We start from the raw sequence: 27,573 nt of genomic DNA, 5'->3' as shown, positions 1-27,573 counted from the left end.
AAGCATCTCCCACTCCGTGGTTTGAATGACTTTTAATACAAACTGTCCTGTTTGTGACTGTCCCGCTCTCCAGAGACATCCGGGACAGGTGACATAGTACAGTGTGTGGACGTATCACCCCCGTTCCCCCCAGCAAGGATCAAGTAGGGGACAGGGCTGTGACATCCATGCCTCTCCTGTCTTCCGGAGGCTGGCTGAGTCCCCGTCTCCAGGGAACAACGTTTTCCTCGATGCCCGGAGCAGGGAAAGAAGGGGGGCTTCGGCCGTCCCGGGGTGCAGGTGGGGACTTGAATCTGATCCCGGTCTCTGTGTCTGTCCCGAAGCCTGGGAGAATCTCTGGGGTGTGGCTCCGTGCCCCCAGATCCTCTCCGGGCAGCTGAGTAAGTCCATTCTGCTCAAGTGTCATGGATGGAAGGACCAGAGGCAGGGGGACCGGGTACTTCAGGAACACAAGTGGGAAAGGGTTTGCAGGAAGACAAGTGAGCTGGCACCACACAGAGAAGGCAAACCAGCAGCCTCTCCCGGGGCTGGGTGCAGAGCACCAGGCAGGCCCCAGCCGAGGAGGCGTCCTTGCCCCCCGCCTGCAGCCCGGTCTCTCCGACGACCGACAGCTCTGGGAGCAACGGGAGGTCAAGATCCTGGAGGCTGGACCGGGTTCCCTGGGACCCCGAGGCCCCAGAGGCTGCTGGGCAGTGGTTGTTGGCAGAGAGGAAAAGGCCCGAGGCGGCTGGGCCTGGCCAATTAGGGGTCGACGAAGGACACGGAGATGTAGCGGGTGCCCTTGGTGGTGGGGAGCCCCTCGTGGTAGTGCGTGAGTCTCCCGGGGTGCATGAGGGCCCAGCCCTTCCGTGGGGCCCGGATGGAGCAGTTGTAGCGCAGGAACCGACAGCCCCCGCCCTGGGAGACAGGAAGTGTCAGTTTCCCAACAGGAAGTGTCAGCTCCCCAGCAGGAAGCTAGGCCCTTCCCCCAACACCCCCTATCCTCCCATCGGAGCCCCCCCACAGCCAAGCGGCCCTCCGTACAGCCTGCCTGGGACGCCTTGGGGAGTGACAGCCACCGGCTGCCTAAGGAAGTCACTCAGAGCGGTCAAGAGTCAGGAAGCCCTGGGCAAGCGTCGGCCACAGCCTCTCCTAACTTGTGACCAACTGAGCCTTGGTTTTCCCTTCTGGAAAATGGGCGCTAAATTGCACGGGGTGGCGAGAAGTCAATGAGATGATACGAGCAAGAGCCTCGGGCCGGTTTTTCAACCTCAGCCCTGTGCACGTTTTGAGCCAAACAATTCTTTTTCTTAATTGTGGTGAAACGCACACAACACAGGCTCTCCTATCGTGACTGCCTGTGAGCGGCAGTTCCGTGGCATCAGCACATCACACTGTCACACAGGGTCACCCCTGCGGGCCGGGCCGTTCTTCCCATGGGGGCTGTCTGGGCGTCCTGGCCTCGACCTGCTAGAAGCCGGCAGCACCCCCAGGGTCGTGACAACCGAAAATGTCTTCAGATATTGCCAGTGTCCCCTGGTATACTGTCAACTCTCAAAACACACAGGTGTTCTAGTGGGTGTCCTTCACAGTGACTAACCCGGGACTGAGTCCCCAAGTCCTTTAAAAGAACAGCTTATGAAGTGAATGAATGGATGGATGGATGGATGGATGAATGAGTGGATGGATGGATGGACATGGCTCCCACAGCTGATCACACCTAGAGGCCTCCCTTGGGGCCCCAAGGCCCCCAGAACTGCTCCTACTTCCTCCTCATGTTGTCCTGGTTTCCCCAGACTTCCCCTCCAGCCCCCCTGCGCCCCACACCCAGACGAACCCTAGGTTTAGTCACGCCCAAAGCAGCCCCCTTCCAAGGACGACGCGGACCCCAACACCCTGCTGCTAATGGCTACCCTCCCGTGAGCACTCGCCATGGGGGCCCTCGAGCACCCACCTGGATGAGCTTGCTTCACCCTCACAGCTCTGGGGGGGGGCACTCTAAGTTTTCCCGCCTAAGGTATGAGGAAGCTGAGGCTCCCAGAGGTTGCCTGTGGCCCCAGAGCGAGGGGGAGGCAGCACCAGGTGCAGGCCGCAGGCTCCAGGCCCCCTGGGCCCTTGCTCTATCGTGTCCACAGCCCTCCCCCTCCCGCTACTCTGTGCTCAGAGTGCTCCCCGTCACAGGAAGCCTTCCCCGCGGACCCAGGCCTGTCTTCTCTGGTTCTCTAGCTCTCCGGTGCTGGCCTATCCTGTGCCTGATTCAACCCCCCTGTAAGCTGCTCACCTGCCAGCCCCACCTCCTGCCTGTTCCCCGGGCCAGGGGGCGCCCTGCTCACCTCATAATCCACCCCGACCCTGTTCAGGGCGATGTTGATGGTGAAGGTGGACGCATCGTGGTGTGGCACCAGCGAGGGCTGCTCGTCGGGCTTGTAGCGGACAACGAAGGCCAGGTCGAACTGCGCCTGTGCCGGGGAAGCGACACAGGGAGCCGGCGTTAGAGGCAGCGAAGGCCGGGAGAGGCGGGGGTGTGCGGAAGGGTCCCTCATCCGCTCTGCAGAGGCCGGCTCCCTGAGGACAGGACTGTCTAACGCTGGGTTCCCCAGCGCCTGGCGCAGGAAAGATGCTCAGTAAAAATGTTGGGGGGGTGGGGGGCGGGGGGCGGGGATGGACCAGGAAAGCATTGTGCCAAGTGAAATAAGCCAGTCAGAGAAGGACAAGTACCATAGGGTTTCACTCGTATGCAGCATCTAATGGACACACTGAACTAACAAGGAAAACGGGGACAGACTCACAGAGAGCAGATGGCAGCTCTGGGGGGTGGGGCAGGTTGGGGGGTGGAGGGATCGAGCAAGAAGGACTCATGGACCGGGGTGCCAGTGGGGGTGATTCTGGGGGTGGGAGTGGGGGTATAAAGGGGATACATGGTAATGGGAAAAATACAATAAACAGTGTGGGGAGGAAGGAAAGGATGGAGGGGAGAGAGGGAGTGGAGAGAGGGAGGGAGAGAGGGAAGAAGCAGGAAGAAAGGCTGAAATGAATGAATCTAGGCCGGTGGGCCCTTCGGGCAGGGCCCAGGCACACCCAAAGGCCCAGAGCAAGTGTTTGGAGAAAACCACGGGAAGGAGGAGGTCGCCGGGTGACGGGAGCACAACAGCCAACGCGGCCCACTGGTGAGGGAGCTGAGGGCCAGCCCGGGGAGGGAAAGGGCGTGCCGGCCGGCGGGCTGGGGGCTTGTCCATCTGGTGAGCTGGCACAGGAGTCACCGAGGCAGGGGTGAAGGACACAGAGGCAGGACTCAAATAGTCACTGGTGATGTCACAGACTACAGGCAGCGTGGCCCCGCCTCCCCTGGTCCCAACCCCTGATGGGAGGAGACTCCACACCTGCCAGCCTGGAGACCAACTGCGGAGGCCTCTGCCCGGGCAGGGAATGCTTCTCTCCCCTCCCCCGCCCGCCCCTCCCCAGACACTCCGCCCCCTGCCCCGGTCCCGGCCGCCCCCAGGCCTGCCCACCCTGGTGTAGTAGCCGGGGTAGAGCTTCTCCGTCACGGGCGCGATGTACTCCACCAGGAACTTGTGCCACTCGCGCTCAAAGTTGATCTGGTTCATGTGGATGTCGATGGTGGGCACGTTCTCGTAGCCGCCCTGGATGCGGCTGTCCTGGAAGCGACCCGGGGAGGGCAGTCAACAGAACGCTGAGCTGGCCCCTGACTCCCGATCCCTGTCTAATCCCATCCCTTTGACCTTGAAGCTCATGGGATAAGGTCAGGTGAGAGAACAAAGGGGAAGGGGTTTTGCAGGTGTGATTAAGGTCACTGGGTTTAATGCAAGGGGATCCTATCCCAGGAGAGCCCTTTAAAGGAGGATCTTGAAGACGGAGAAGCTTCCTGCTGGCCGGGAGGAAGCCAGGCAGCATGAGAGCTACCACTGCCAGGGATGAATTCTGCCACGGGAGCCTGGCACAGGACCCGAGCGACAGACGAGCACCAGCCCCGGCCTCACCAGCCCCTGTGAGACCCTGGGCACGGGACCCAGCTGACCCACACCCAGACTCCCGCCCCACAGAAACCCAGGTGAAATAAATGGGTGTTGTTTTAAGCTGTTAAACTGGGTGGTGATTTGTCACATAGCGTGGAAAACCAATGCAGAGGGGCCACAGGTGGCTGGCCAGCCTGGTGGCTGGGGCACAGGGATTAACCAGACCCCGGAACGTATAGGCTGTGTCCCTTACCGGGGTCTGGAGGTTAGCCCAGCCTCCACAGCACGTGGATGAGGCAGGTAACCAGAGCCATGGATCAGTCAGCCGCCAGGTCAAGGCTGGCCAGTCTCTGAGACGCACTGGCCCAGGGTTACCGGACTGTCCAAGGTGAGGGCAGGCATGGGCTCCCTCCTTCAGCAGCACGCCACTTGCATCTGCTGTCCGGTAAGTCACTTCCTAATTGTCCTGGTCCACACTTGCTCATTGCTCCCCCCTCCCACGCCCAGTCTGCGGGGGGAGGGGACTCACTGCCTCTAACACCAAACCAGGAACTGAGAGCCTAGCACCTTAAGATCAAGGCAACTCAAGTCACCCAGTGGCCCTGGCAGCTCGGGGACCAGCACCCCATCCCTTCTCTCAAGCCCCCTGCTCCTCAGTGCCTGCAGGCACCCCTGCCAGCACCCTGACTGCAGAGTCCCAGAGAGGTGCCTGCTAGGGTGCCAGGAGACGAGCCCACAGGGCAGGCACGGATGGAGGGGCACCCCCGCCCACGCCCGGGAGCCCCACCTTGTTGTCCCCCAGAGACCACTGGCCGTAGTGCTCCATCTCCTCCACCAGCTCGTCACAGGCCGCCTCCGTGAAGATGGGGAACCAGTAGACGTCCGGGCACGGCTGGGGGGGGCAGGGCTCCATCACAAGGGTCCACAGCGGTCCCACCTCATCCTCCCCCGGTCCCAGGGCCCTCTGCAGAACCCGCCATGGAAGGAAGTGCAACGCAGGGCTGGCCGAGGTCACAGAGCTACCAGGGCTGGGGCCAGAGCTGCCAGTGCGTGGGCACCAGGGCAGCAAAGGCCCGCCAGCTTGAGGGGGGAGTTGAGGAACACCCCCTTCTCACTCCTGGCCCACTGGCCATGGTCCACAGCTGAGACCACATTCGGGGGTGTTCTCCTTCCCCTTTCTGCCTGGGTCCCCGGCTGGCATGTGCCCACAGTAGGAAGGGCCCCCCCCCGTCTGTTCCCTCGCCCCCCGGGTGCTGCCAGAGCACTGCCTCCCCCCTCCCCCAGCTCAGCTAGTTCGTTCCTCTGTCCTCCGGCCCCCCCCATCCCCCCCACAGGTGTCAGGTGTAAATCCCGGAGCTTTGTTCCGGGGTGCTGCCCAGTCCTCACCATCTCCACCAGCTTCCCCGTCAGCACCTTGGTGTAGTTCTCGTGGATGTACTTCTCCTTCCAGTCCTGTGGGGAGTGGGGAGCAGGCTGGGGTCCTGGGGCCTGGCCTGGGCCAGCGGGGCTCGCCCCTCACTCAGCCCCACGGGTGCTCCCAGAGGGCGTTCCTCCCCCCAGGCCGAGCGCTATGGAAGAGAGTATGTGAGTGCCTGCTGAGCGCGTGCATGTTATCTGGGCGCAAAAGTGTGCCCACAGCAGCTGGTGTTTGCACGTGCATGACACGTGTGCATGTGTGTGCAGGTCTCTGTGAAGGTGTGGGCACGTGCCCACGTTAGCCATGAGCTCACAATGTCCAGGAACACTGTCACAACTTTCTCCTCCTCTGAGCGTCACAACACCCTCAGGGGCAAGGCAGGCAGGGACAATACACCCATTTTCGAGCTCAGATTACTGAGGCCCCAAAGGTTGAGAGGCTCAACTAAGTCACAGCTGATGGGCCTCTGACTCCTCGCCCCTTGTCCACTAGATGGCGCTGCCTTTCAAACTGCCTTTCTCTCCCCACCCTAGCCTGACAGACGCCCTGCTGTGGAGGGAGGCAGGCGGCCCACGGGGGTCCCAGTGTGGTCAGGCTCTGAGAGGGAGTGACTCAGGCTACATCCGCGGGGTCCCCTCTGCTCCCGCCCCTCGCCACCAACCCAGGGCCTCACCTCGGGGTTGTTGAACACCTCCCAGAGGTCATTGTGGAGGTGGGAGGTCTGGTAGTTGTCCAGGGACAGCAGGTGGCCGAAGGTGTGCCGGTTGGTCAGGAACATGAACACATCCTGGGGAGAGGAGGCAGGGGTGAGAGACCCCACCCTCCCCTGCACCCCCTGGGGTGGGCCTGCTGGCAGCTTCCTCCGCCCACCAGCTGTGAGTTCATAAGATCCAGAACCCAGGACGAGAGTAAGGGTGGCCCCCTGTCCCCAGAGCCCGGCCCAGACCTGACCCTGGGGATGCAATCAGGGAAGGCTTCCTGGAGGACGGGACGGGAATGAAAGAATGAATGTGCACAAGGAAAGGGTGGAGCTCCGATCTTAAAGTTTGGGGTGCAGGGGAAAACATCGACATGCTGTCATATTTAAAGAAATAGCCACAGCCCTGGCGGGTGACTCAGGTGGTTAGAGCATCATCCTGATACAATAAGGTTGTGGGTTCGATCCCTGGTCAGGGCACATACAAGAATCAACCAATGAGTGCATCAAGAAGTGGAACAAAAAAATCGATCTCTCTCTCTGTCTCTCTGTCTCTCTCTTTCTCCCTCCCTCTCCTTTCATCCCTCTCTAAAATCAATTTAAAAAGATTTTTTAACAGTCACCAAAAAAATACTGGGTGGGGCACAGGGATAGGGTAAGGGTATCTCTTGGGCACGTCACTCAGAGTATGTTTAGGTGGAAAGTTTTATTTTCTTTAGGTGCTGCCGAAAATGTAAGTAAAATAGGCGGTGCGAAACTGGGTCTGCCAAAATGACCCCCGCAGACCCCGAGGACCAGCCTGTGGTGCCAGTGCCCCAGGTGCCCCCACTGGGCCCTGGAGGCCTTCGAGCAGCCCGGCTGGTGCCTCAGGAGCTGCAGGGCCTGTGGTGACAAGGTGGCCCATCTTCCTGTCAACAGGGCCTCCTCCGACCGCCCGCCCAAGGCTGACCTGCTGCCGGATGTTGGCGCAGAAGGCCATGTCGGGGTCCAGCTTGCTGTGGTGGAACAGGTCTGTCTGCTGCAGCTCGGCCCGCAGGGCACTGCCCTTGATCAGGTAGATGTTTGAGATGTAGGGCACGTTCCAGACGCCGCTGAGGGAGAGAGAGAAAGACAGAAGGGGCCGTAGGCCGGTGGTGAGGGTCGCAGACTAAGGGAAGGGCCCAGGATAATTGTCGGGAAGTCCCTCTCTGTGTCTGACTTCAGTCTTCCCTGCTTCAGGTTCAGCGGGAATTTGAGAGCAACAAGGGGATGGTGGCGCTGCAAGGCCAGGAGGGAGACAGAGGAGGGGGCCCCCCCACCCCATCCACAGGAACTCACACGCGCCGCCCCTGAACGATGTCCACGTAGTCCTCGGAGCGTGCGTAGTAGCCATCTGCACTCAGTGCCCCCCAGAAGTTCGACCACAGCCTCCCATGGCGGGTCATCAATGGGGCAATGACGTTCCTAAGAAAGGGAGCATCTCAGAAGGGGTCTCTCTGTCCACTGGGGAATTTGGGACAGAAAGGTGGGGAGGGCGTTTCAGCCAGCAAGCCCCTCCCTGGGGTGGGATTGGGCCTGTCTGAACCAGCTCCCTCCCACAGGAACAGAGGGTGGGAGGCCCTGGCTTAGGGCTTGTGGCAGGGAGGGGGAACATCCTGGACAGAGCTGAGGTTGCCAGGCTAGAGCAAGCCCAGGGCAGTAGGTGAGGCCAAGGCAGGGGAGGAGAAAGGCAGGGGAGGGCGCCCAGCCTGGGCCCGGGCCTATCATGAGTAGCGCCGGGCCAGGATCCCCACTCTGAGGGCCCGCCTGCCCACCCGCCTGCTGCAGCCCACCCACGGCCTCACTTGTTCTGCTCAATCAGCAGTCGCAGGATTTGGGGCTCGGTCAAGGCCACGGAGGCATCCATGCTGAAGTAATAGGTGCAGCTACGGTCCTGTCGGCACAAGTCCCTGCAGCCGGGGGGATGCGGGGTCAGTGAGTTGGGGCTCCAGGGCCAGACTCCCACCCAGGATCGCGGAGCTGCCCTGTCCACCCCTGCCCACATGTGGTCACTGGGTACCAGCCAAGGGCCTTTAGAGAGGTCAGGCCGGCCCCGGTACAGGTTGGGACCAGCTGCTTCAAAAGTCTCTCCCAGTTACAAGACCCAAACCCTGGTGCAGATTCCAGACTCTCAGGATGAAGGCCCAGAGTTTAACAACCGGTATCCAGTGTCCCGAGAACCCCGTCCGGGGGGCAGCATGGCCTGCAGAGGGTCCCTGCGCCACCCAGGGCCAGGGGCAGGCTGGCTCAGCTCCCTGGAGCGCCACTTGGTAACTCATACCAAAGCCTTAAAACTTTCCGTTCTTTTTGTTCATCTGCTCCAGGGCTCGGGAATCTACTATGGTCCGTGGTCCAAACCCAGCCTCCCGCCAGGTTTCATGTGGCTCGGGAGCTAAGAGTGTTTTTTACATTTGGAACGGGTTGGGGAAAAGGATCAAAATAAGTTGCATGAAAATCGCATGAAGTCAAACGCCGGTGTCCACAAATAAAACGTGGTTGCAGGCCAGCCCCACGTGCTGACACCCCACCAGCAGAGCTGGGGGGCTGCGGCCGGGCCCACGACTCCCGTTCACACGGATTCGCTGTCTGGTCCATAGGGGAAGTCCGTCGGCCTTGGACCTGGACGGCCTCATCCTTCCATAGTCAACACAAACTGTTTGTTTGTTGTTTTAATAATAAAGGGGGAGGGGTACAACGGGGCTAAATGGGAATGGGAAAAATATAATAAAGGTTTCATATTAAAAAAATAATAAAAGAGCTCTGGCTGGCGTAGCTCAGTGGATTGAGCATGGGCTGCGAACCAAAGCGTCACAGGTTTGATTCCCAGTCAGGGCACATGCCTGGGTTGCAGGCCACGGCCCCCAGCAACCGCACATTGATGTCTCTCTCTCTCTCTCTCTTTTTCCTTCCCTTCCCTCTCTAAAAATAAATAAATAAAATCTTAAAAATGATAATAATAATAAAGGGAAAAAATGAGAGACTGTTTCTCTAGCTGTCAGCATCTATCGACTTCCGGCCCTGAATCCTCCCTCTGTCTCTCTAATTTGCTTCCCAAACTCTAGGGGCGCTGCTCAGGGCGGAGACTATTACCCATCTGGCAGATGGCAACACTGAGGCCCAGAGGGACAGACCACACAGCTCCTGTCTCCCAGTCTGGTGCCCTGGCACCACCCCCGGCCCCTCGGCTCACCACGGACAGCGGAGATAACCACGGTCCCCGGGCCCCCGACTCACGCGCCCATGTTCCTGGCATCAGCGTTCGCCACCCGCACCTCGGGGCCTACCAGCTTCACAGACTGGTACTCGCCGCTGTGCTCCGCCAGGAACCGCTCCACCTCAGCCTTGTGCTGTTGTTCCTGGGGCGGGGGTGGGGTGGGGGGTGAAGGTGAGGACACAGGTCCCACCCAGTGACCGCAGCACCCGCTGCCACTGCAGGCTGGTCAGCTTCATTCCCGGCACATCCCTGGCCACCTGCTTCCCTAAACTCCACGCCTCTGCCCGTGCTGGCGCTCCTGCCCGGGGTGCCCTTCCCCCGACCATCCTTCGACCGTCCTCCCCTAACCAGGCCAGGCCCACAGTCCTCTTACGAGCCTCTGTCACCGGGAGGGCACCCCCAGCCCACAGGCCCCCCTTCCCGAGTCACTGATTCCACTGGCCCGGGTGGGGCCCGGCGATCTGCTTTGTTCCCAAACACTCCGAGCAGCGTTCGGACCTTGCTTTGCAAACCAAAGCCCAGATCTGGGGCCGCTCCCACGGGGCAGCAGGGAGGGCAGGGTCTTCACCAAACCCAGGACTCAGAATGAAGCCCGACGCCCGGTCCTGCCACGACAGCTGTGTGGCCTCGGACAAGTCACTTCACCCGCCTCGGCTTAGGTCTCCTCTGTTGTAAAGAGGGAGGGCGAGCCCTGACCGGTGTGGCTCAATTAGTCGGGTGTTGTCCCACAAAGCAAAGTCTCGTTGGCTCGATTCCCAGTCAGGGCGCCTGCCTGGGTTGCAAGTTAGGTCCCTGGTCAGGTTGCGTGCGAGAGGCAAGCCACCAATTGATGTTTCTCTCCATCTCCTTCTCCCTCCCTTCCCCTCTCCCTAAAAATAAGTAAATACATTTTTTTTTTAAAAAAAAGGGAAGGGCGCTCATGCCTTCCTCATAGGGTCATTGTCAAAAGTGGACAAGTCAGACAGAGCACATGGTAGGTCCTCAAATACTGCCTGGGACACTTCTCTCTTTCTACCCAAAGTCACAAGTCATGGGTGTGGTCCTTGCTGTCTCCAGGGAAGCCAGGAGCCTCCCCAGGGCAGCACCTGCACCCTTCTCCTACCTGCACGGGGCACAGCTGGGTCAGTGTCTGGGACACGGGCAGAGAGCTGGGCTGGGGGAGGGGCCCCAGGTCCCTGCAGGTGGCGCGCAGGGCTGAGAGGTCTCAGAAAGGGACGGCCCTAGATGGGGCAGCTGAGAAGACTTTAAGAAGACAATGAGCCTGGAGAGCAGGCAGGACTTGAAGGGTGTCCTGGGGCTCCCCCTTAGGGCCACTGGGAGAAGCGACAGCAGAGAGGTGGGACTTGATCTGGTGAGGAAGGACAGGCAGGAAAGCCGGGGGGAGGACTGAGAATCCTGATTCCACGCCTGCCCCACACAACACGGCAGGCCCCCGGGCCCTCCCGACGCCCCAGAAGATGCTCAAGGAATGAACACCAACTTGACTGTCATCAGATCAAATCAGGAAGGGCTGACTGGGATCAGGAGGGAAGTGGTGGTCATGACAACAGCTAGGAGCACCTACTACGTGCTGCTGATGCACCAGGCACTTTCCCACGTGCTTCACATGTCAACTCAGTTAACCCCTGCAGGAATCCTGTGTGGTCGCCATGGTTATTATCCCTATCTAATAGACGAGAAAACTAAAGCACAGAGAGGTTGAATAACAGCCCTAGGTCACACAGCCACCATAAGCAATGGTGTTGGGATTCAAACCAGGCCAGCCTGACTCCAGAGCCAACCCAGTCATTCGGGGCTACAGCCCATTGCCCACTTCCGCTTGGCCCAGATGAGCCCGTTCCAGTCGCTCCTCAGTGGCCTCTGGCCACCTGGCGGACCCAAGCCCCACGGCAACCCCGCCAAGCACCCGCTACTCACGTGGTTGTGGATGAAGAGCCGCATCCGCCTCCGGGGGTAGTGGAGGCGCAGGAGCCGCTGGAAGAACAGGGACAGGAACGGCGTGGGCTGCTCGATGAACATGCCGACCAGGACCACGGGCAGGGCTTCGTCCTGCAGGGGAAGGGGGCAGCACAGCGTCCAGCGACGTCCACCCACGGTGCGGCCACTGAGCCCCCAGGGTGGCCCGCGGGACCCAGGGCCAGAGGCGTGGGGACCTAGCAGGAGAGGGGCCTGGGCCAGGGAGCTCTGAGCGGGACGTGCAGGTGGGCAGAGGCAGGGACCGGCAGGGAGGCAGGAGGACGGCCCTGCTGGGGACCGGGAGCAGCGTGAGCCCTGACTCGGGGTGAGGACTGGCTGATGGTAAGCTGTCGGGAGAGCCCAGCCGGCATGGGGTTTGAAGGGGGCCATAAATGAGGAGTGACTTCGTGGGGTGGGGAGGCGGGGGTCGCAGGACATCCTGAATGGCCAGGCACAAAAAATCTGGCACTTAGGCATCCAGGGGTTGGTTAGTCTGAGAAGGCTTCCAGGAGAAGGTGCCTGGGGGAGGCAGAGGATGGAACCCCAGACAGGAAGGTAACTCCTTCTTTACCTTCTGACCAAAGACAACAGTCTCTTCCCGAATCGCCCACCACCCCCCACCCCAGCCCCCGAAAGCCGTACCCCGATGCCCTTGAGGCTCCGCAGGCCCTCGTCACACACGACGCAGCCCGTTTCGAAGGTCCAGAAGCGCGGGATATAGTTGCCCAGGTAGTTCAGCTGCAGCTGTGGGGACGATGGGGCTGAGGGGAGCCAGGCCACCCCGCCCACCCGCAGCCACGGAGGCACCCTCCCTGGGCCCCTGGCGGCCTGCACCCCAGGCACCTGCCGCCCCTGAGGGGGCAGGACTGTGCCTTGACTTTGGGCGGGCCCTGGAGAGCATGTCCATTCCCCCAGAGGTCCCCAGAGCTGAGGGGACAGAGGGCGGGCTTGCCTCTGGTGCTTCTTCACCTCTGGATCGGCTGAGAGCAGGTACAATGCAGATTCCCAGTGAGTAGCTTTAGGCGGGGTCAGGGAATCTGCCTTTTTAACACACTCCCCTGCCTCGCCCTTCCATGTGATTCTGGTTTGAGTGGTTGGGGACCTCACTCAGAGAAACGTGGTGTGAAGCAGGGGCCAGTCCCCCAGGGGCCAGCTCCCCAGGGGCCGGTCTGTAGCTCCAGGAGCGTGAGGACCAGTCTGTCCTGTTCGTGACTGAGGAGGCCTCACGCCCTGGTGCAAACATTCACTAAATGACAGAGGGAGGAGGACCTGGGGCAGCCGAGCCTAGGCCTGGGTGGGGGCAGTGGCCTCCTTCGTGTCCCGTGGCCCAGCAGATGGACAGGGCGTTATCGGCCACCCTAGTGGGAAAGGAGGCTCCAGGCTGAACTTGGACTTGAGGTCGGTGCCAACGAGCTCTCCGGGCCCAGGTGGGTGGCCCTGGCCCCAAGGAGAAGCTGACCCCTCACATACACTCCCCCCAGGGGCTGGGGCCCCTCCCTACCTTGGTGGGCCCATTGCCATGAATCAGGACCGGGAGGGTGTCGTAGACCAGGTTCCGAGCTCGAACGTGGCCCATTTCAAACTTCAGCACGACCTCATCTGGGGGTGAGAAATCACAGTGCCGTCCAGGGTCAGACTCCGGAGCCAGGCTCAGGGGCTCTCGGGCTGGGCTTGAACCCCAGCTCTCCCCCAGTGAGCAGCATGTGCCCTGGACTGGTCACTTCACCTCTCCAACCTCAGTTTCCTCATCTGTGAAATGGGGGTAACAGTGGCAGGGCTCCACATCCATCTGGCAACTGCCTAGCACCACGCCTGGCACAGGGTGAGCACAGAACCCACAGCGACCCTTATCCCGGCTCCTGACCCAGCCTGGAGGGGCCCCACAGCCAGGGTCTGGGTGGTGCCGCTCTGACAGGCCTGCAGAGCAGCGCTGAGTATATGCCAGCCACACAGGAGGGGCTGGGAGGGACGGGGGACAGACCCTGTCCTGGCGGAGAGAGCCCTTAAGCCCCATGCTAGGACCCTGCGGGTCTGCACTAAGACAGGAAGCCAGCTTGTTCGACAAGTACAAAACACAGCGTGGCCTTTTCCAGGGCCCGGGGGGAGGGAGGGCTTTGTGGTGGGTGACCACATGAGGGGAGCCCCTCTGGGCAAGCTCCTAGCCCACCCAAGGGTGATTTGGATCCAGCTTCTTTTTTTAAAAGATTTTATTTACTAACTTTTAGAGAGAGAGGAAGGGAGGGAGACAGAGGAAGAGAAACATCACTGTGTGGTTGCCTCTTGTGTTTCCCACACTGGGGACCTGGCCTGCAACCCAGGCATGTGCCCTGACTGGGAATCAAACCGGTGACCCTTTGGTTTGCAGGCTGGGGCTCAGCCCCCTGAGCCACACCAGGCAGGGCTGGATCCAGTTTCTTAACTTAGGTTCGTGAACTCCCAGAAACCTTAGCCCGAGGGTGTGATGTTCCCACACTGTCCTGAGAAAGGAGCCATAGCTTTCCCCGGATTCTCGAAGGGATCCATGTGTTCCATGTATAAGACCCCCCATCAGTGATCTGGTCCAACTTCTCCTTACTAAAGATGGGGAAACTGAGGCCCGAGGTATATGTGCATGTGTCTTGCCTGAAGTCACCAGCAAGCCAGTGGCAAAGCAACACCATCACCAGCCACAGACTTGGGGTCAGCCCGAGGGCATGTGTGGGTTTCAAGGACCAACTAGCCTCCACTTCCCAACTCCCTGCCCCTACCCAGGAACCTTCAGCTGGGAAGAGGGAAGGAGAAAAGCAGGCAGAGGGGTCTGGGGCAGGACCGGTGCCCGCTTGTGCATTGCCCAGCTCCCACCAGGCTGAGAGGCCGCCCCGCTGCCCGGGTGTTGGGAGGGCTCTGTGAGCTGATCTCATGACCCTACTTTCTCCACCTGCAGAGACACCCAGGTGGTCTCTGGGGGCCTGGGGACAGGGCGGTGGCAGGTGACCTCCCAACACGACAGAGAGGAACCAACGCTTCCTCTCCCTTGGGCTCAGGCCCTGCCTGGAACCCTCAGCTCCTTCCCACCAGCCCTCTCCCCATCCCCTCCTGTGGGGGCACTCACCCAAGGCTCCGTCCAGGTTCTGGAAGATGCGGCAGCGGTGGTCCAGGGTGATATTGATCCGCTCCTGCAGGAAAGAAGGCGGCAGGCTGCAGCAGGGACGGGCCACGGCGGGCAGCCGGCTCTCCCCACCCTGCCCTCCCTCTCCCCACATCTGCTTTGCCCGGCCACATCCGGCCGGCTGGGAGCCCTGGGAAGGCCAGCCAGTGGCCAAGCCCCTGGGATCTAGTGGCCTAGTGAGTCCGTTTCCAGAGAGGCAGGGGTTCTCAGAGCAGGAAGGAATACAAGGGAACAGCTGGCTGGTTCCGCCGCAATAACAACGCACACTCGATCAGCACCGCACTGCGTGCCAACCATTATTCCAGGTGTTGTATACACGCTAATTTAATCCGCACACCCTCCCCAGGAGAAAATTCCATCGGCATTGCATTGTGCAGATTTCTAAAACAAGGCACAGAGAGGTTGGGTAACTTGCCCAAGATCACACAGCTAAGAAGTAGCTGAGCTGGCATTTGAACCCAGGTAGCCTGGCCCTGAAGTCCCTGTTCACGGGCACAGTGCTGCCCGCTCCACTCAACCAGGCAGAGCAAGGGGCACTCGAGTCTCCGCCCTCATGCCCTGCAGAGCGGCTCCACTGGTACCGTTTAGTCCCTGCGCTTCTGCAGTGACATCACTGGGGGCAAAGGGGGAGGAAGGACTGAGTTAACAGAATGAACAAATTCATAGTTTCCACTGCACAGGTCCTGCTGCTTCAATTCATCATTTTGTGGATGATAAAAACTGAGGCCCAGAGGGGAAAGTGACTTACCCTAGGTCACACACCACAGCATGGATGGGCACTTGGGGGGGTAAGCAAGGCAGAATCCAGCAATCCTGACCCTGAAGACTTTCCTGTCTGCCCGGAGGATGCTGGCCGGGTCTGGGGCTGGATTGGCCTGATTCTGCTCCCTTCACTCCCCTCGGGGACCCCAGCCTCCAGACAGGCCTGCCAAGCTCTCATCAGGCCCCCAGGAACCCCCCAGGCAGAGTGGGGGAGGGGTGGCTCAGCCTTCCATTCCTTCCATCACCATGGCCACCACCTGACATGAGGCTGTCAATTCCTGTCTCCCTCCTTGAGGGTCCACGAGGGCAGAGACCCTGACTCTCCTGTTCACTGCCACGTCCCTGCCCTGCACCTGTCGGTGTCCCGGCCAGATAAGTCAGTGAATCGATGAATGGGTAACTGGGAACGTCAAGGCCAACCCAGGGGTTCAGGCCCTGGAGGGGCTACTCCCAGTGCAGCCTGGCCCATGGGACCCAGGATTCCCCAGCCCCACCCACTGACTCTTACCCTCTTCTCCGGGTCCAGGAAGATCTTGGTGTAAAAGAGCTGGTCACTGTCACTGTCCTGGCCCTGCCACTCGGCCACCAGCTTGCTGAGGTTGGGGGCGTAACCGATGAAGCCTGGGAGTTGAAGGGGACACAGAGATAGACCCTTCCAGCCTCTGAGCTGGGGGCCTCTTCCCAGCCTGCCCTCTCCTCCATCTACTCCTTCACCCACAAGCTCTGCTTCCTCTCAGAAGTCCTCCTAGATTGAGGAAGGGTGATGTCCCCAGGCTGGAAACAGCCTGCCAGTTAGCGACATTTGGTGACAAGTTCCCCCTGAGCCCAGAGAGGCAGAAAGATCACTGGTGCCCAGTGAACTGCACCAGCTCAGGCGCTGGGCACCACCCAGGTGGTGAATGAATGCATCGGACCAGGAGCTCCCAGAGAGCAGAGCTGGTGGGCGCAGGCTGAGGCCTTCTTTCTACAGTTCTCTGGGAAACTTGGCCCAGAGAAGGGCAGAGGCTGGGCCAAGGTCACACAGCGCATGGGGGCTCAGAGGGAAAAACCCACCCAGGTGCCTGGCCGGGGGGCAGACAGATGAGAGAACTGGGAGAAGGTGGGCAGCCAGGGAGGCCGTGCCCCAGGGGACACCAGGGCCAGGCCATTTGGACAGTGCCAACTCTCTCGGCTAGTGGAGAAAAGGGGCTGCTGGCGGTGGATCCGCTTTCCATGGCTGGACAGAGAAATCCAGAATAAAATACAGATTTTGTTCTCCGTGCCGAGGGAAGCCATTGAGTAAGGAGCGTGGATTTGCCTCTAGCTGCTGGGTGGGAAATGGGCTGGGAGGGGGTGAGGGGGCGGCTGCCAGAGCAGAATGGCGACTACTACTGATGGCCAGGAGCCCCGTGAGGCAGCGGCGGCGGGCGTGGACCTCACAAGGCAGTTTCAAGAGATCGTCTCATGAGGCACGGGTGGTGGGGCCCGAGGAAGGACTGAGCTGGCGGAGGGCAGGGAGGAATCGCTGTGACTTCCAGGTTTTGCCTTGTGTAGGATGACAGTGGGCGGGGGGAGGCTCAAGTTTAAGGGTTAAAGAATCAGGAATTCTATTCAGGACGTCCTGTCCTGCGTTTGGGACCTGAGAGATGTCCCGGTGGACAGGAACCTCAGGAAGGCTGTGGGCGGAGCTCTCCGGGGCCCGCCCAACACCCCCATGGGCGGGGCCATCTGAGGCTCGCCCCGCCCCCTGTGGGCGGAGCCCGCCACGGCTCCTCACCTCCAGAGCCCAGGAACCTCTTGCCCTCGTCGGACACCATGGGGTACTTGGCCTCCAGCCTGCGGTCTGGGTAGATGAGCTCCTGGGCGGAGAAGACCACCTGGCTCCTGGCCTGCCGGAACTTCTTCAGGAGCTCCCGGGGCCCCGACGCAAACACCACGTCGTAGCTGCAGCCGAAGCCAGAAGTCGGGGTGTGCTGAGGGGCCCCGGAGACCTGGATGGAGGCCTCCACAAGCCCCCTCCTCCCACAGTCTGGGGAATGAACCTGCTCTGCTGTCCCCTGACCCTGCCCTCCATGTTTCCACCCTCACCCCGGCAGAGAGATGGTCCCCACAACCCGCGCCCTTCTCACATTCAGAGCATGCCTTGTCACACGTGGGCAGGTCCCTCGCCCACCTTTTCACCAAGGGTGGGAATGGGCTACACCCTAGGGTCTTTCCTGCAGTGCACGGACCCCTACAGCTGTAGGCAACCTTAGCTAGAGAGATCCTCCCCCATCCTAGATGTCCTGGAAAGACCTCAATTTAGAATATTCTTCTCTCGCCCTGGCTGGCGTAGCTCAGTGGATTGAGCTCAGGCTGCGAACCAAAGTGTCTCAGGTTCGATTCCCAGTCAGGGTACATGCCTGGGTTGCAGGCCATGACCCCCAGCAATCGCATATTGATGTTTCTCTCCCTCTCTCCCTCCCTTCCCTCTCTAAAAATAAATAAATAAAATCTTTTTTTAAAAAAAAGAATATTCTTCTCTCTCTCTGCTGCAGGGCCCTGCGCGGGCAGCCCCCAGCCACTGACCTGTCTGTGAAGAGAATGACCAGGTTCTCCTTGTCTGCATGCTTCTCCAGAGCTTTCTTAAGCAGCCGAACCTTCAGCCCTCCACCGGCAGAGGTCTCCTTCTCTCCAGGCCAGTCCTCCCCCAGGCCCAGTGCCTGCAGAGAGTGAGCCCTTAAAGGTGGTCACGTGACCCTGCCTGGCCAATCAGAGTGGCCCATCCCTCCCCATCCCCATAGCCAAGGTTTAAGCATGATGTATCCCTGGGACTATTCTGTTACAATGAAGAGCAGAGCCTATCAGAGTCTTCCCTGGGACTATTCTGTTAAAATTAAGGAAAGGCTGTCTTTTCTGCTGAAAAGCAGAAAAGCTAGGGAATAAGTATGTAGCTGGTGGTCATCTTGCCAATACTTAGAGGGTGTGTGTCTGCAAATGAAAACAAACATGGCCTCGAGATGAAGAGACAACGACTTCACCACGCATGCACCCCTGGATCCAGCTATGCCTGAAGCAGTCCCATGCTTCAAATCTCATTCATGTGGGCTAACACACTTCCTTTCTGGCTTAATGCCTGCAGCTGGATTGTGAGTCGTGTAGGCAGTGATGGGGTTCGTCTCGTCCGTCCTTCCTGGTGCCTGACACAAGGAGGCACTCAGCACACAGCTAAATGGAGGAACGTCTCCCTGTGGGCTCAGCACCATGGGCCACACGCAGAGGACACACACCCGTGACACCCATGGGCTGGGCGTTAATTAGCCTGTGTTTCTCTGGAGCGGTGTTTGTACAGGCGAGGTCTCCAGATTGCGGTCGTCCCCAGATGGGGGGGGGAGGGGTTTGCAGGAATGCCAACACCCTCTCAGCTAGCCACTCCCTGCCAGGTGAGGCTGTGCACACTGATGCTGCGTGCCACCACACACCTCTCCAGTCTCGCCTCCCCACGCTCTCCACCTCCAGCCCCTCCTGGACTCGGCTTCTGTTTTTCCCCCTCTTGCTTTGCCTAACTCATCTCCATCTCTCAAGCTTCCAGAAGCTCCCCCTCTGGCCCCACATCAGTTGGGGGAGGGAGGACACCCAGCTCCTGGGCTCTCCCTCCACCATTCAGTTGTCTCTGCGCCCCCCCTCCCGCCCCCCGGGAGCCCCTTACCTGGATCTTGTAGTTGAAGAACTGGGCTGACCTCTTGAAGCGTCGGAACCCCTCGGTCTCCTTCGTGGCCACCGTGAGGACTAAGAGGTTGTCTAGGGAGGACAGAGAAGAGTGTGGTGGGTGGAAACGGAAGAGGAGGACAGGTGAGCAAGAGCAGGCCACGGTTGTTGTCAAATCCCACCGCAGAACGTGTATCCATGTCCATTACAGACAGGAGCGTGGGGCGCAGGTGGGTGGCTAAGATCACTCAGTTAGTTAGTGACAGAGCTGGGATGTCACCTCGGTCTCCTGATTCTCCTGCAGGGCTCCACTGACCTGGTACCTGACTAATGGGACAGAAAGCATCCAGAGCCCAGGTGTCTCCATCTTGCATTGTGGGACTGGGTCTCTCTGGCGTTAGGGGGCTCGTGGCCAGGCACAGGGGCGGAGGGAAGGATTCACCCCGAATGCTGAATGCCAGGAGGACCCCTCCGGCCCATGTGAGACACCAGCCCAGAGACAGCCACCACCATCCACAGATGCACCCAGAGCAGACACTGCTAATCAATCCCAATGCACTTTCTTGCTGAGCCTCACTCAGCCTTGGAGTCTCCCAGCACTGGGAGAACCAAGGAGAGACAGGACCAGAGTGGAAACCGACCTGAAATCCTGACCGAGGACCAGAGTAGCTGTATTACCTTTATAACAAGGGATCTCTCCCGGGCTCCGTAGTGCGGCTTTGCCTCTACAAGGAACCTATGGGACGCAGCTCCCAAGATGCATCTCAGGGACCCCTGGGGAAGCCCCTCCCAGACCACACATGGAGGCCGCACTCTCTGAGTGGCAAAGGCTCTGTAGCGGACCTGCCTGATCAGAATCCTAGATCTGCTCCTTACCAGCTCTGTGACCTTGGGCAAGTCCCTGGCCTTTCTAGCTTCAGTTTCTCTCCTGTAAAATAGGGATAATAACGGTACCTACTCCCCCACCCCCACGCCCGCCACAAGGGCTGCTGGACTACTTCCATGAGATCAGCCTGTAAAATCCTTGTTGGGATGCTGGCACAGGCTAAGAGCTATTACTGGTGATGATTAATTAGAAGCAAATGCCTCGCTCTGGCACTCAAGGCCCTTGCCGATCAGCCCCATGGGGGACTCATTCCCCGCCCTGAGTGGGCCCTCCTCCAGCCAGGAGTCCAGCCTCCCTCCTGCCAGGGCTCCCTCTGTCTGCTCTTTCCCTCACCTTCCTCCGGGTCCCAGGCACAGTGACCGTGACACCTCTTCCCTGCCACTACCCCTGTGAAGTCTTCTCAGACTTTTCCTGGCCTCTCTCCTGCCCTCAGAGGCAGCACCCCACTGTGCAGCACTCATCACGGTTCTGCTGATGAGAGCACGGGCACGGTCCTGCCCCGGAGTCCAGGACTGAGCACCTTTCCGGGTGAGCAGACCCACCGGGTGGTGTGGCCCGGACAGCAAAGGCGGGCTAAGCACCAGCCCACTCCCACCCCAGGAAGACAGGAGGAGCTGCAGCTAAAAGAACAAAGGGGTCCGGCCTGGCGGAGCCGGCTGAGGGGATTGGGGCGGGCTGCTGGCCATGAGAGCAGGGGGCTGGCGCCAAGCGGCCCAGCAGGGATTGGCAGGAATCCTCTGGGGGCGGGCCCAGGGACCCGGGGCAGGAGGGGTGCCGGATTCGCCGGGGCAGGTGTGGAGAGGGGAGGTCTCACCACCTGACCCTGGGGTCCAGAAAAGAGGGGTGCTTCTCACTCTTGGGGAAAGGCTCCCGCTAACTCCTGCCAGGTTGGTTAAGTGCCCCTTGTCCCCACCCAAGTGACAAGAGCCAGAGCCGTCAGCTCTGAGGCCCTCTTGTTGTGCACGGGGGCTACTGGGGACAGGAAGAGTGTCACGTTTCATGGGTGGAAAAAGCCAGCGTGTGTGTCTGTGTGAGGTGCTGGATCCTCCATTAGACCAGGGGCTCTCCTGAGGTCGGGCAGCCAGGGAGGGAAGGGGGCACGGGGCGGTGAGTCCTGGGCTCTTTCAGGTTTTTGCTTTCAGATAACAATAACGATGACGGCCAACCTTTACTGAATGAATACTTTCTGCTCTCCTGACTCTGTTGCACTTGTTAACCCCACCCCCACCTTTACGATGAGCAGCCCAGAGGGAAAGCGGGTGGGCGGGGCCCTGGTGCTCAGAAAGCCAGCCCTCCACAGAGACTCGCTGTGGGTCACCCAGAGCTCTGACCCAGCCTGCAGAGAGCTGAAACGGACCTCACCTCGTGACAGGAGCTGGGGCCTGAGCCCCAGGGCCTCAACCCTCCTGACCTACTGCCCAAAGTCCAGCTGTGGGTTCCCCGATGAACCACCCTAATCCAGGGTCGGCAGAGACAAGCAAGACAGCAGATGGGGAGCGGCAACGACAGGTCGCTGGGCAAATAACGGCCTCTCTGCGTCTGTTCCCTCCTCTGCGGAATGAGGGTAGTAACTATGGTAACGTGCCCTCCTCCGGAGCCTCCTGCGAGGGATAACAACGAGCCAATGGCCATAAAATGCCCAGCCCAGCACCTGGCAGGAGAGGGAGCTGTGTGAGGGCAGAGGCCACCCTGGGGTCAGGGGTGGGGCGGAGCCCTTCCTGGGAAGGAGAATGATTCCGGGAGAGGCTGGTGGGGGGGGGGGGGTGCTGAGAAGGCTGAGAACTCAAGCTGGGTTCCCTGCGCTCCAGCTGACATCCCTCTGTCTGTCCCAAACAGTGCCCGCCCAGACGAGGGCTGGATGGTAGGCCTGTGGCCCTGACTCTCCAGGCATGACATACCCAGTCTGCTCTCTGGGGAGACACGGGGGGAAGAACGAAGCTCCTCCCCTAGCCTCCACGCTCACCCGGCCCTGACCGGAAGCCATAAACTGGGTCAGGCAGAATGGGCGGCCACAGGGGACCCCTGTGCTCAGGAGCCAGCCTTGCCTCTCCGGGCTTAGCAGCCTCGGGTCCCCGGCTCTCCCCTCCCGGCTCACCCACGTCCAGCTGGGCCTGCCTGACTTCAGGGACAGCCCCGTCCCCTGCCGTGTAACAGCAGGACCCGGAGCCCCCACCCAAGCCCAGCTGACATCCCCGGGGCCTCCTCGGATCTCAGCAGCTCCAGGTTCCGTCCTTCCCTCTCCACGCGGAGGCCTGCAGGGAAAGCCGTGAGCCCTGGGAGGGCGCTGGGGGCCTCTGCCGAAGGGAGGAAGGGCCACTGGGTGTCCGGACGCCCCCTGCCCCTTAGCTCTGCTTCGTCGAAGGCCTTTTTCTGCCTCCCACATTGGTCTTGGGGTTCCCCGGGACAAGGTAGCACCTCCTCCCCGAGGCACAGGGCTCTCTGGGAACAAAGGGTTGTGTCTCCCCGATCCCCTGGGCATCCACTGGGGTGGGGAGCTCTGCGTCCCCCTCAGATTGGGAGCCCCCCAAGAGTGACAACGGCCCTTCTTTCTCTCCGTGTGCTGAATCCATGCTTGGATGAGGGGTGCCCGACAGTGTCTCCCCCCAGCACGGCATGGCAAATGCCCTGCCCCACCCCAGAGGGGCACCCAGTGCAGTCCCCGCGCCTGCCCCAGGGGAACACTCCTCTGCAGCCGCCCCAGCCCAGCCACACCAGGGAGAAGCTGGCGTCGCTGGCGCTGCTGGGGCACCCCTCCCCAACAGCAGTCAGTGGGCAGCTTGGACAACGCCTGCAGGAAACACCGCCGTCCCACTCTGTCCTCGCGGCCAGCAGGCTGAGGGGCTCACCTCAGCTGGGTCTGGGGGAGCTGCGCAGGCTCTCCCAGGCAGTGTCTCCGGGCCACGGCCCCTCCCCCCACCCAGAGGAAAGGTTCATAGAATGAGCAGGGAGTGGTCTGAGTTCCAGTTAGTGACTTGGCTTCCAACCAGCTGTGGCAACCTGAGACCAGGTGTTTAACCTTCCGGGGCCTCAGTCTTCCTGTCTGCAAAATGGGCTAATGCTCCCTTATCAAAACGGTCTGAAGGGAGCAAGGGAAGCACAGAACCTTAACTTGGGAGCTGCCCGAAGTTAGAGCCCCAGGCCTGGGGACCCGCTGCCCCTTCTTCATCGAAGAGTGCTTACGAGCTACTAGGTGCTTTCCCCGGATGATCTCAGCGACACCCTGAATCCTGCACACTCTGTACGGGCTGCCTGTCCCCACTCTGCCCCTCTCATCACCTGCTGAGGGTCGGGGCATCTGAAGCCTTGTCACCGAGTTGGTCCCCTCCCTGACTCGCCTCTCTGGGCTTTGTTGCGGGGGGGGGGGGGGGGCTGGAGTTTCCGTCATGGGGCGGTATGGGGTGGAGGGAGGCCAGGGAAACAGCAGAGGTTCCCAGCAGAGGCCCAGGGAAAAGAAAGGCTACCACAGGCCTCCTGGCTCCCAGCTGGCGAGTGGGCCCAGGCCCCAGGCCCTTTGCACATGCTACCAGCCCCGTTCTGTGCTCAGCACCTCCCTCGCTGGATTTTTAAAAATATTTTCTTAACTTTTAAAGATTTTATTTATTTATTTTTAGAGAGAGGGGGAGGGAGCGAGCAAGAAACACTGACGTATGAGAGAGACATTGAATGGCTGCCTCTTGCAGGCCCCCAACCGGGAACCTGGTCCATGCAACCCAAGCATGTGCCCTGACCGAGAATTGAACTGGCGACCTTTCAATTCGTAGGCTGGTGCTCAACCCACTGAGCCACACCAGCCAGGGCTTGATTTATTTTTTAGAGGGGAGGGAAGGGAGGGAGAAAGAGAGGGAGAGAAACATCAAAGACAGAAACATCGACTGGCTGCCTCTTGCACGCCCCCAACTGGCAACCCAGGCAAGTGCCCTGACGGAAATCAAAATGATGACCTTTAGGTTCCCACACTGAGCCACAGCAGCCAGGGCCCTCGCTGGATTTTTTTGACCCCTCTTACTGCTCTGCTGGGAGACTCCAGGAAAGCTGGGGGCTCTGGGCCAGAAAATGCCTTGATGGGCAAACAGCTCTGCAGGGGGAACCATTCTTTCCACACCCCCACGGCAATCCCGGCCTCTCATCCCCATGATCTGTTGGCTGGAGGTGGCCTCTGGAACCAGAAGCACCCGGGCGTTAACCCTGGTTCCAAAGCTGTGTGACCACGGGCAAGTGGATCCACTGCGGAGCCTCAGTTTGCCCATCAGGAAAATGGGGATCACAGGAGGACAGACACCTGAGGGCCGCCATCAGGCTTAACTGATGCCTGGTCCCTAAGCGCTCCCCAGGTGGTGGCCACTGTCATTATTATGAGTGCTGTTATTCCTCCCTCTGGGTGTGAACAGACTTGGGCTTTCTCTTTCCTTCTAGATGTGGGAACCACAACCCCTAGAGGGGAAGTGATTTGTCCAAGTCATCAGCAAATCAGTGGACAAGTGGCCGGAACCCAGACACCCCCGGAAGCCCAGGCCTCCTGTAGAGACCGGTCCTTCCCGAGGCAACCCTGAGATCAGCCCTCCCGCCCCGGATTCAACCGCCCGCCCCCCGGGCCGCGTTCTCACCCTCTGGCTTGGCGTCCTCCTTCGCATTGGCCAGAAGCAACCAGCCCAGCGGGACCACGAGCAGCAGGGGCCGCATCGCCAGGGTCTGGGGAGGTCCGGCCGGCCCCAAGGCACTAGCAGGATAGAAACTTCGCGATGGGGCCGGAGGTCCGGCTGCCACGCACTGGACCCGCCCCGGGGGCGGTGTCGCGCCGCCCCGCACCCCTCCCTGCCGCCCTCCCCGGGGGGAAGGGTTTTCCTGCAGACATGCCAGAACAGAGCCTCTCAGTTGGAGCAGTTTCTCTGGCGTGTCCCCGCGGCTCCCGGGTCCTGCCGCCGGCCCGACCTCCTCGCTCCTTTCCCAAGGGGGCCTCACTAAAAGAGGGGAGAGCGAGGCAAGGCAACGATTTCTATACCCCAGATTCTGCGCCAAGGCTTGATGGTGTCAGTAACCGTGAGCCCCAGCTTCGTCGCCTGAGGTGGGGATGACAATGGCATCTGTTCACTGAGTCTTGCACGGGTTAAAGAGTGTTACCTGTAGCGCACTCAGAGCAGCGCGGTGATAAGCCATCAGTAAGACTCAGCTCTTAGGATTTCATGAGTCTTCCCGTAAACCCCTGGGCGTGAAGTTCTGAGCCCCCGAGTCGGGGTGGGGGCGGCGAGGCCGTGGGGGAGCGGGGGGAGGGGCGGGGGGGTGCGGGAATGTGTTCAGAGCCATCCACACCTCTGCTGAGATTCTGCTGGCAGCTGGAACCCTGGAGAGAGCTCATCACCACCCCGCAAAAAAAAGGAATCACTCAATTTGCCTTTTCGTCCCTGGGAAGCAACGCTGATGAATGAATGGCTGGGAGGGAGGGAAGAAGGGAGGGAGGAGGGAATTGTTGAGGCCCTCTTCGCAGACGGGGGTGGGGGGGGTGGGGGGGTCTTCTCAAAGCCCAACAAACCACTCGGGGTCTCTAGAACAAGGGCGCGTGGAGCAGGTGTCTGCTAGGAGCTTCCGTGTCCTGGAAGAGACACTCGGACAGAGATCCAGCAGCCTCTTTGCAGCAGATTGGCCCCCAGAGGAATGGGTGGTGGGTGCGACCATGGTGGGCAGGGTAGCCCTTTAGGGGAACAGAGGGCGGAGGGAAGAGGACTGTCATGGTCATCAACAGCCACACAAAGCAGGCCACGGGCAGGCACTGGGATCAGAGAAGTCAGTGGCACCTGAGACGGCTCCCGCGGGGGAGACCCACTCCTGAGATGATGCGTCGTGGAAGCAGCCATGTGCACATTGGACCCCTCAGTGAAAACACGCTTCTATAGAGACAATGCTAAAGTGACAGCCAAATGTTTACAGTGGCTATATATATATATGTATATATATAAAATAGATAATTATATAATTGCCAGGTAGGGTTTTTTTCATCGTTTTTATTATTATTTTTTTTTTTGCAATGAGTATATACTACTTGTTCAAACCAAACAAAACCAATGCTGTTACTTTTAGAAGATAGGTACCATCTCTGGGAACCTGAGAAAACGCCTCACAGTACAGAGATTTACTCCTACAGATGGTGCAAGTGGGGCCCAGAGGGACCCAGCAACAAGGCCAGTAAAGGGAAGAGGCTTGAGTGTGATCCAGGGCTTCTACCACCCAACTGGAACTCCGGGCGGGGGTTTCTGCAGCTGGGGACAAGACTTGGTGCCGGAATCCACTGGATGATTTTGAATTCAGAGGACACAGACTAAAATTCCAAACCCTGTGAGGAGGAAACGGAGGGATGGGCAGAGAGGAGGAGAATGCGCACATGGCAGCCGGCTCAGTTTTCAAAGCTCCATCTCTTTGCTTGTTCACAGCCGCCTCCCAGTGGGACAGGATGGCCCCCGGTGGTGGGACTTCAGCCCAGAGAAGTGAACAAAGCACCTGCTCGAAGCACACAGCTGATGTGGGACCACAGTAAGGGAGGCAGCTGCGCAACCTGGCTCCAGCTTCCCATTTTCTGGGGCCCAAGGAGAACCTCGATGCTGCTGTTCTGTGGGCCGAAAAAAGTCCTTGGGCAGTGGAGAGGGGTTCCCATAACCCAAGTCCCCAGAGTCCTTGCAAACCAGGATGGGGGACCCATGTGGAAGGCTGCTGCCTCCGCTGGAGAAAGGGTTCACCCTGGGGAAGTCTGCCCCCACCCCCACCCCCACCTTCGGTATCTGTTTCTCACTCCCTTCACCAAACTGCTGGAACTTGAACCCAGTCCAAGCTTCATCCAAAAAGACAGCCTGTCTCTTTAACACGGGGCGGCTGCTGCCCAGATGTTACTCCTGGTACGTGCAGCACATGTTGTGCACAGTTAAAGGCGCAGGACCCCGCTTTCCTGGGAAGGTACCGAAGGGATTGCTGGCCAGGCGGGCAGTCGTCCGGTGCCACGGGATCATTTCTCACGTTCATTCTCTTCTTTGATCCAAGTCCTCCCTTGGCCTATGGAAGAGCTATGGCCTCAGTGGACAGCCACACTGTGTGCTGCCAGACAGGGTGGCAGCTGGCCCTCAGTCCCCTCCCCCTTCACACCCACCAACTAATCCCACTGGCACCAGCCCCTGTAATAATAATAATAATAATAATAATAACAGTAATAATAATAGTAATAATAGAAACGGAATTTCCAAGCTGTTTCCCTACGTGAAAAAAGTAAGATGCAAATGTAAATTATATGCTACAAATTCTGTGAAAGAAAAAAATATACACTGTCTGTCTATATGTCTGTATATGTGTGAGCAAACAGAGTATCTGGAAGAATCCAAGGTGGCTGTGGTTGCGGGGGGAGGGGGGCCCAGGAGGGAGGAAGACCATTGTCACTCTTCACCATTTTGCACATGTTGAGTTTTGTATCATGTATCCTGTTTCCCAGTAGAAATAAATTAAATAATGAATAGTTCTTTTGAGCCAGGCACTATGCTGAATGTTTCCCGTATTTGCCCAGTTTAAGCCTCAGAGCAACCCTACTCTGTCTCAAGATCCCCATTTTACAGCTGGGGTAACTGAGGCCCAGGGAAGGTAGTTGACTTGCCAGCAAGGGGTAAAGCCAAGACTCAACACTCAGACCGTCTGATGCCAAGGTCCTTACTCTTGGTCCGCTGGCTGTGTTGTGGCTATGTCAATGACCCTTGGCTGCGAGTCCCCTCCCCCTGGGGTGTTTCCGAATGGCCAGGGAGTTCCCTGAAAATGAACCTTCCCTTTGACTGGGAATTTGTTTACAGAAATTGCTACCCCCCCCCCAAAAAATTCACACAAGTGGGCCA

At 59.6% G+C, this 27,573-nt stretch overlaps 1 protein-coding gene across 1 annotated transcript; it reads right to left on the bottom strand.

Annotated features, from left to right (window-relative positions):
* Window positions 1–16: 16 nt before the first annotated feature.
* PLOD1 (procollagen-lysine,2-oxoglutarate 5-dioxygenase 1) lies at window positions 17–24,500 on the bottom strand. Its single transcript, XM_028512506.2, has 19 exons — window positions 24,322–24,500; window positions 18,833–18,924; window positions 17,713–17,846; window positions 16,922–17,088; window positions 15,674–15,786; window positions 14,347–14,410; window positions 12,757–12,854; window positions 11,898–11,999; window positions 11,217–11,348; window positions 9,320–9,441; window positions 7,891–7,995; window positions 7,385–7,510; window positions 7,017–7,158; window positions 6,044–6,157; window positions 5,340–5,405; window positions 4,741–4,845; window positions 3,489–3,635; window positions 2,313–2,438; window positions 17–897 (listed from the first exon to the last, which is right to left on the bottom strand). Exons 1-19 carry the CDS (start codon window positions 24,395–24,397, stop codon window positions 742–744), a joined length of 2,187 nt encoding a protein of 728 aa, XP_028368307.1. The 5' UTR covers window positions 24,398–24,500; the 3' UTR covers window positions 17–741.
* Between the last annotated feature and the right edge of the window lie 3,073 nt (window positions 24,501–27,573).

The sequence above is a fragment of the Phyllostomus discolor genome, chromosome 5 (genome assembly GCF_004126475.2).
Source record: "Phyllostomus discolor isolate MPI-MPIP mPhyDis1 chromosome 5, mPhyDis1.pri.v3, whole genome shotgun sequence".
Classification (NCBI taxonomy): domain Eukaryota; kingdom Metazoa; phylum Chordata; class Mammalia; order Chiroptera; family Phyllostomidae; genus Phyllostomus; species Phyllostomus discolor.
Note: the sequence above shows the minus strand (reverse complement) of the source record. Positions and strands in the feature narration are given on the sequence as shown.

What these genes read in the sequence shown, in the direction of transcription:
- PLOD1 (XM_028512506.2), bottom strand. Translation starts at nt 24,397, where the DNA reads ATGCGGCCCCTGCTGCTCGTGGTCCCGCTGGGCTGGTTGCTTCTGGCC. An exon ending in TCCTGGACCCGGAGAAGAGG is followed by an intron (nt 14,411 to 15,673) that starts GTAAGAGTCAGT and finishes TCTTTCCTGCAG; the next exon opens with GAGCGGATCAATATCACCCT. An exon ending in GAACCTGGACGGAGCCTTGG is followed by an intron (nt 12,855 to 14,346) that starts GTGAGTGCCCCC and finishes TCTCACCCCCAG; the next exon opens with ATGAGGTCGTGCTGAAGTTT.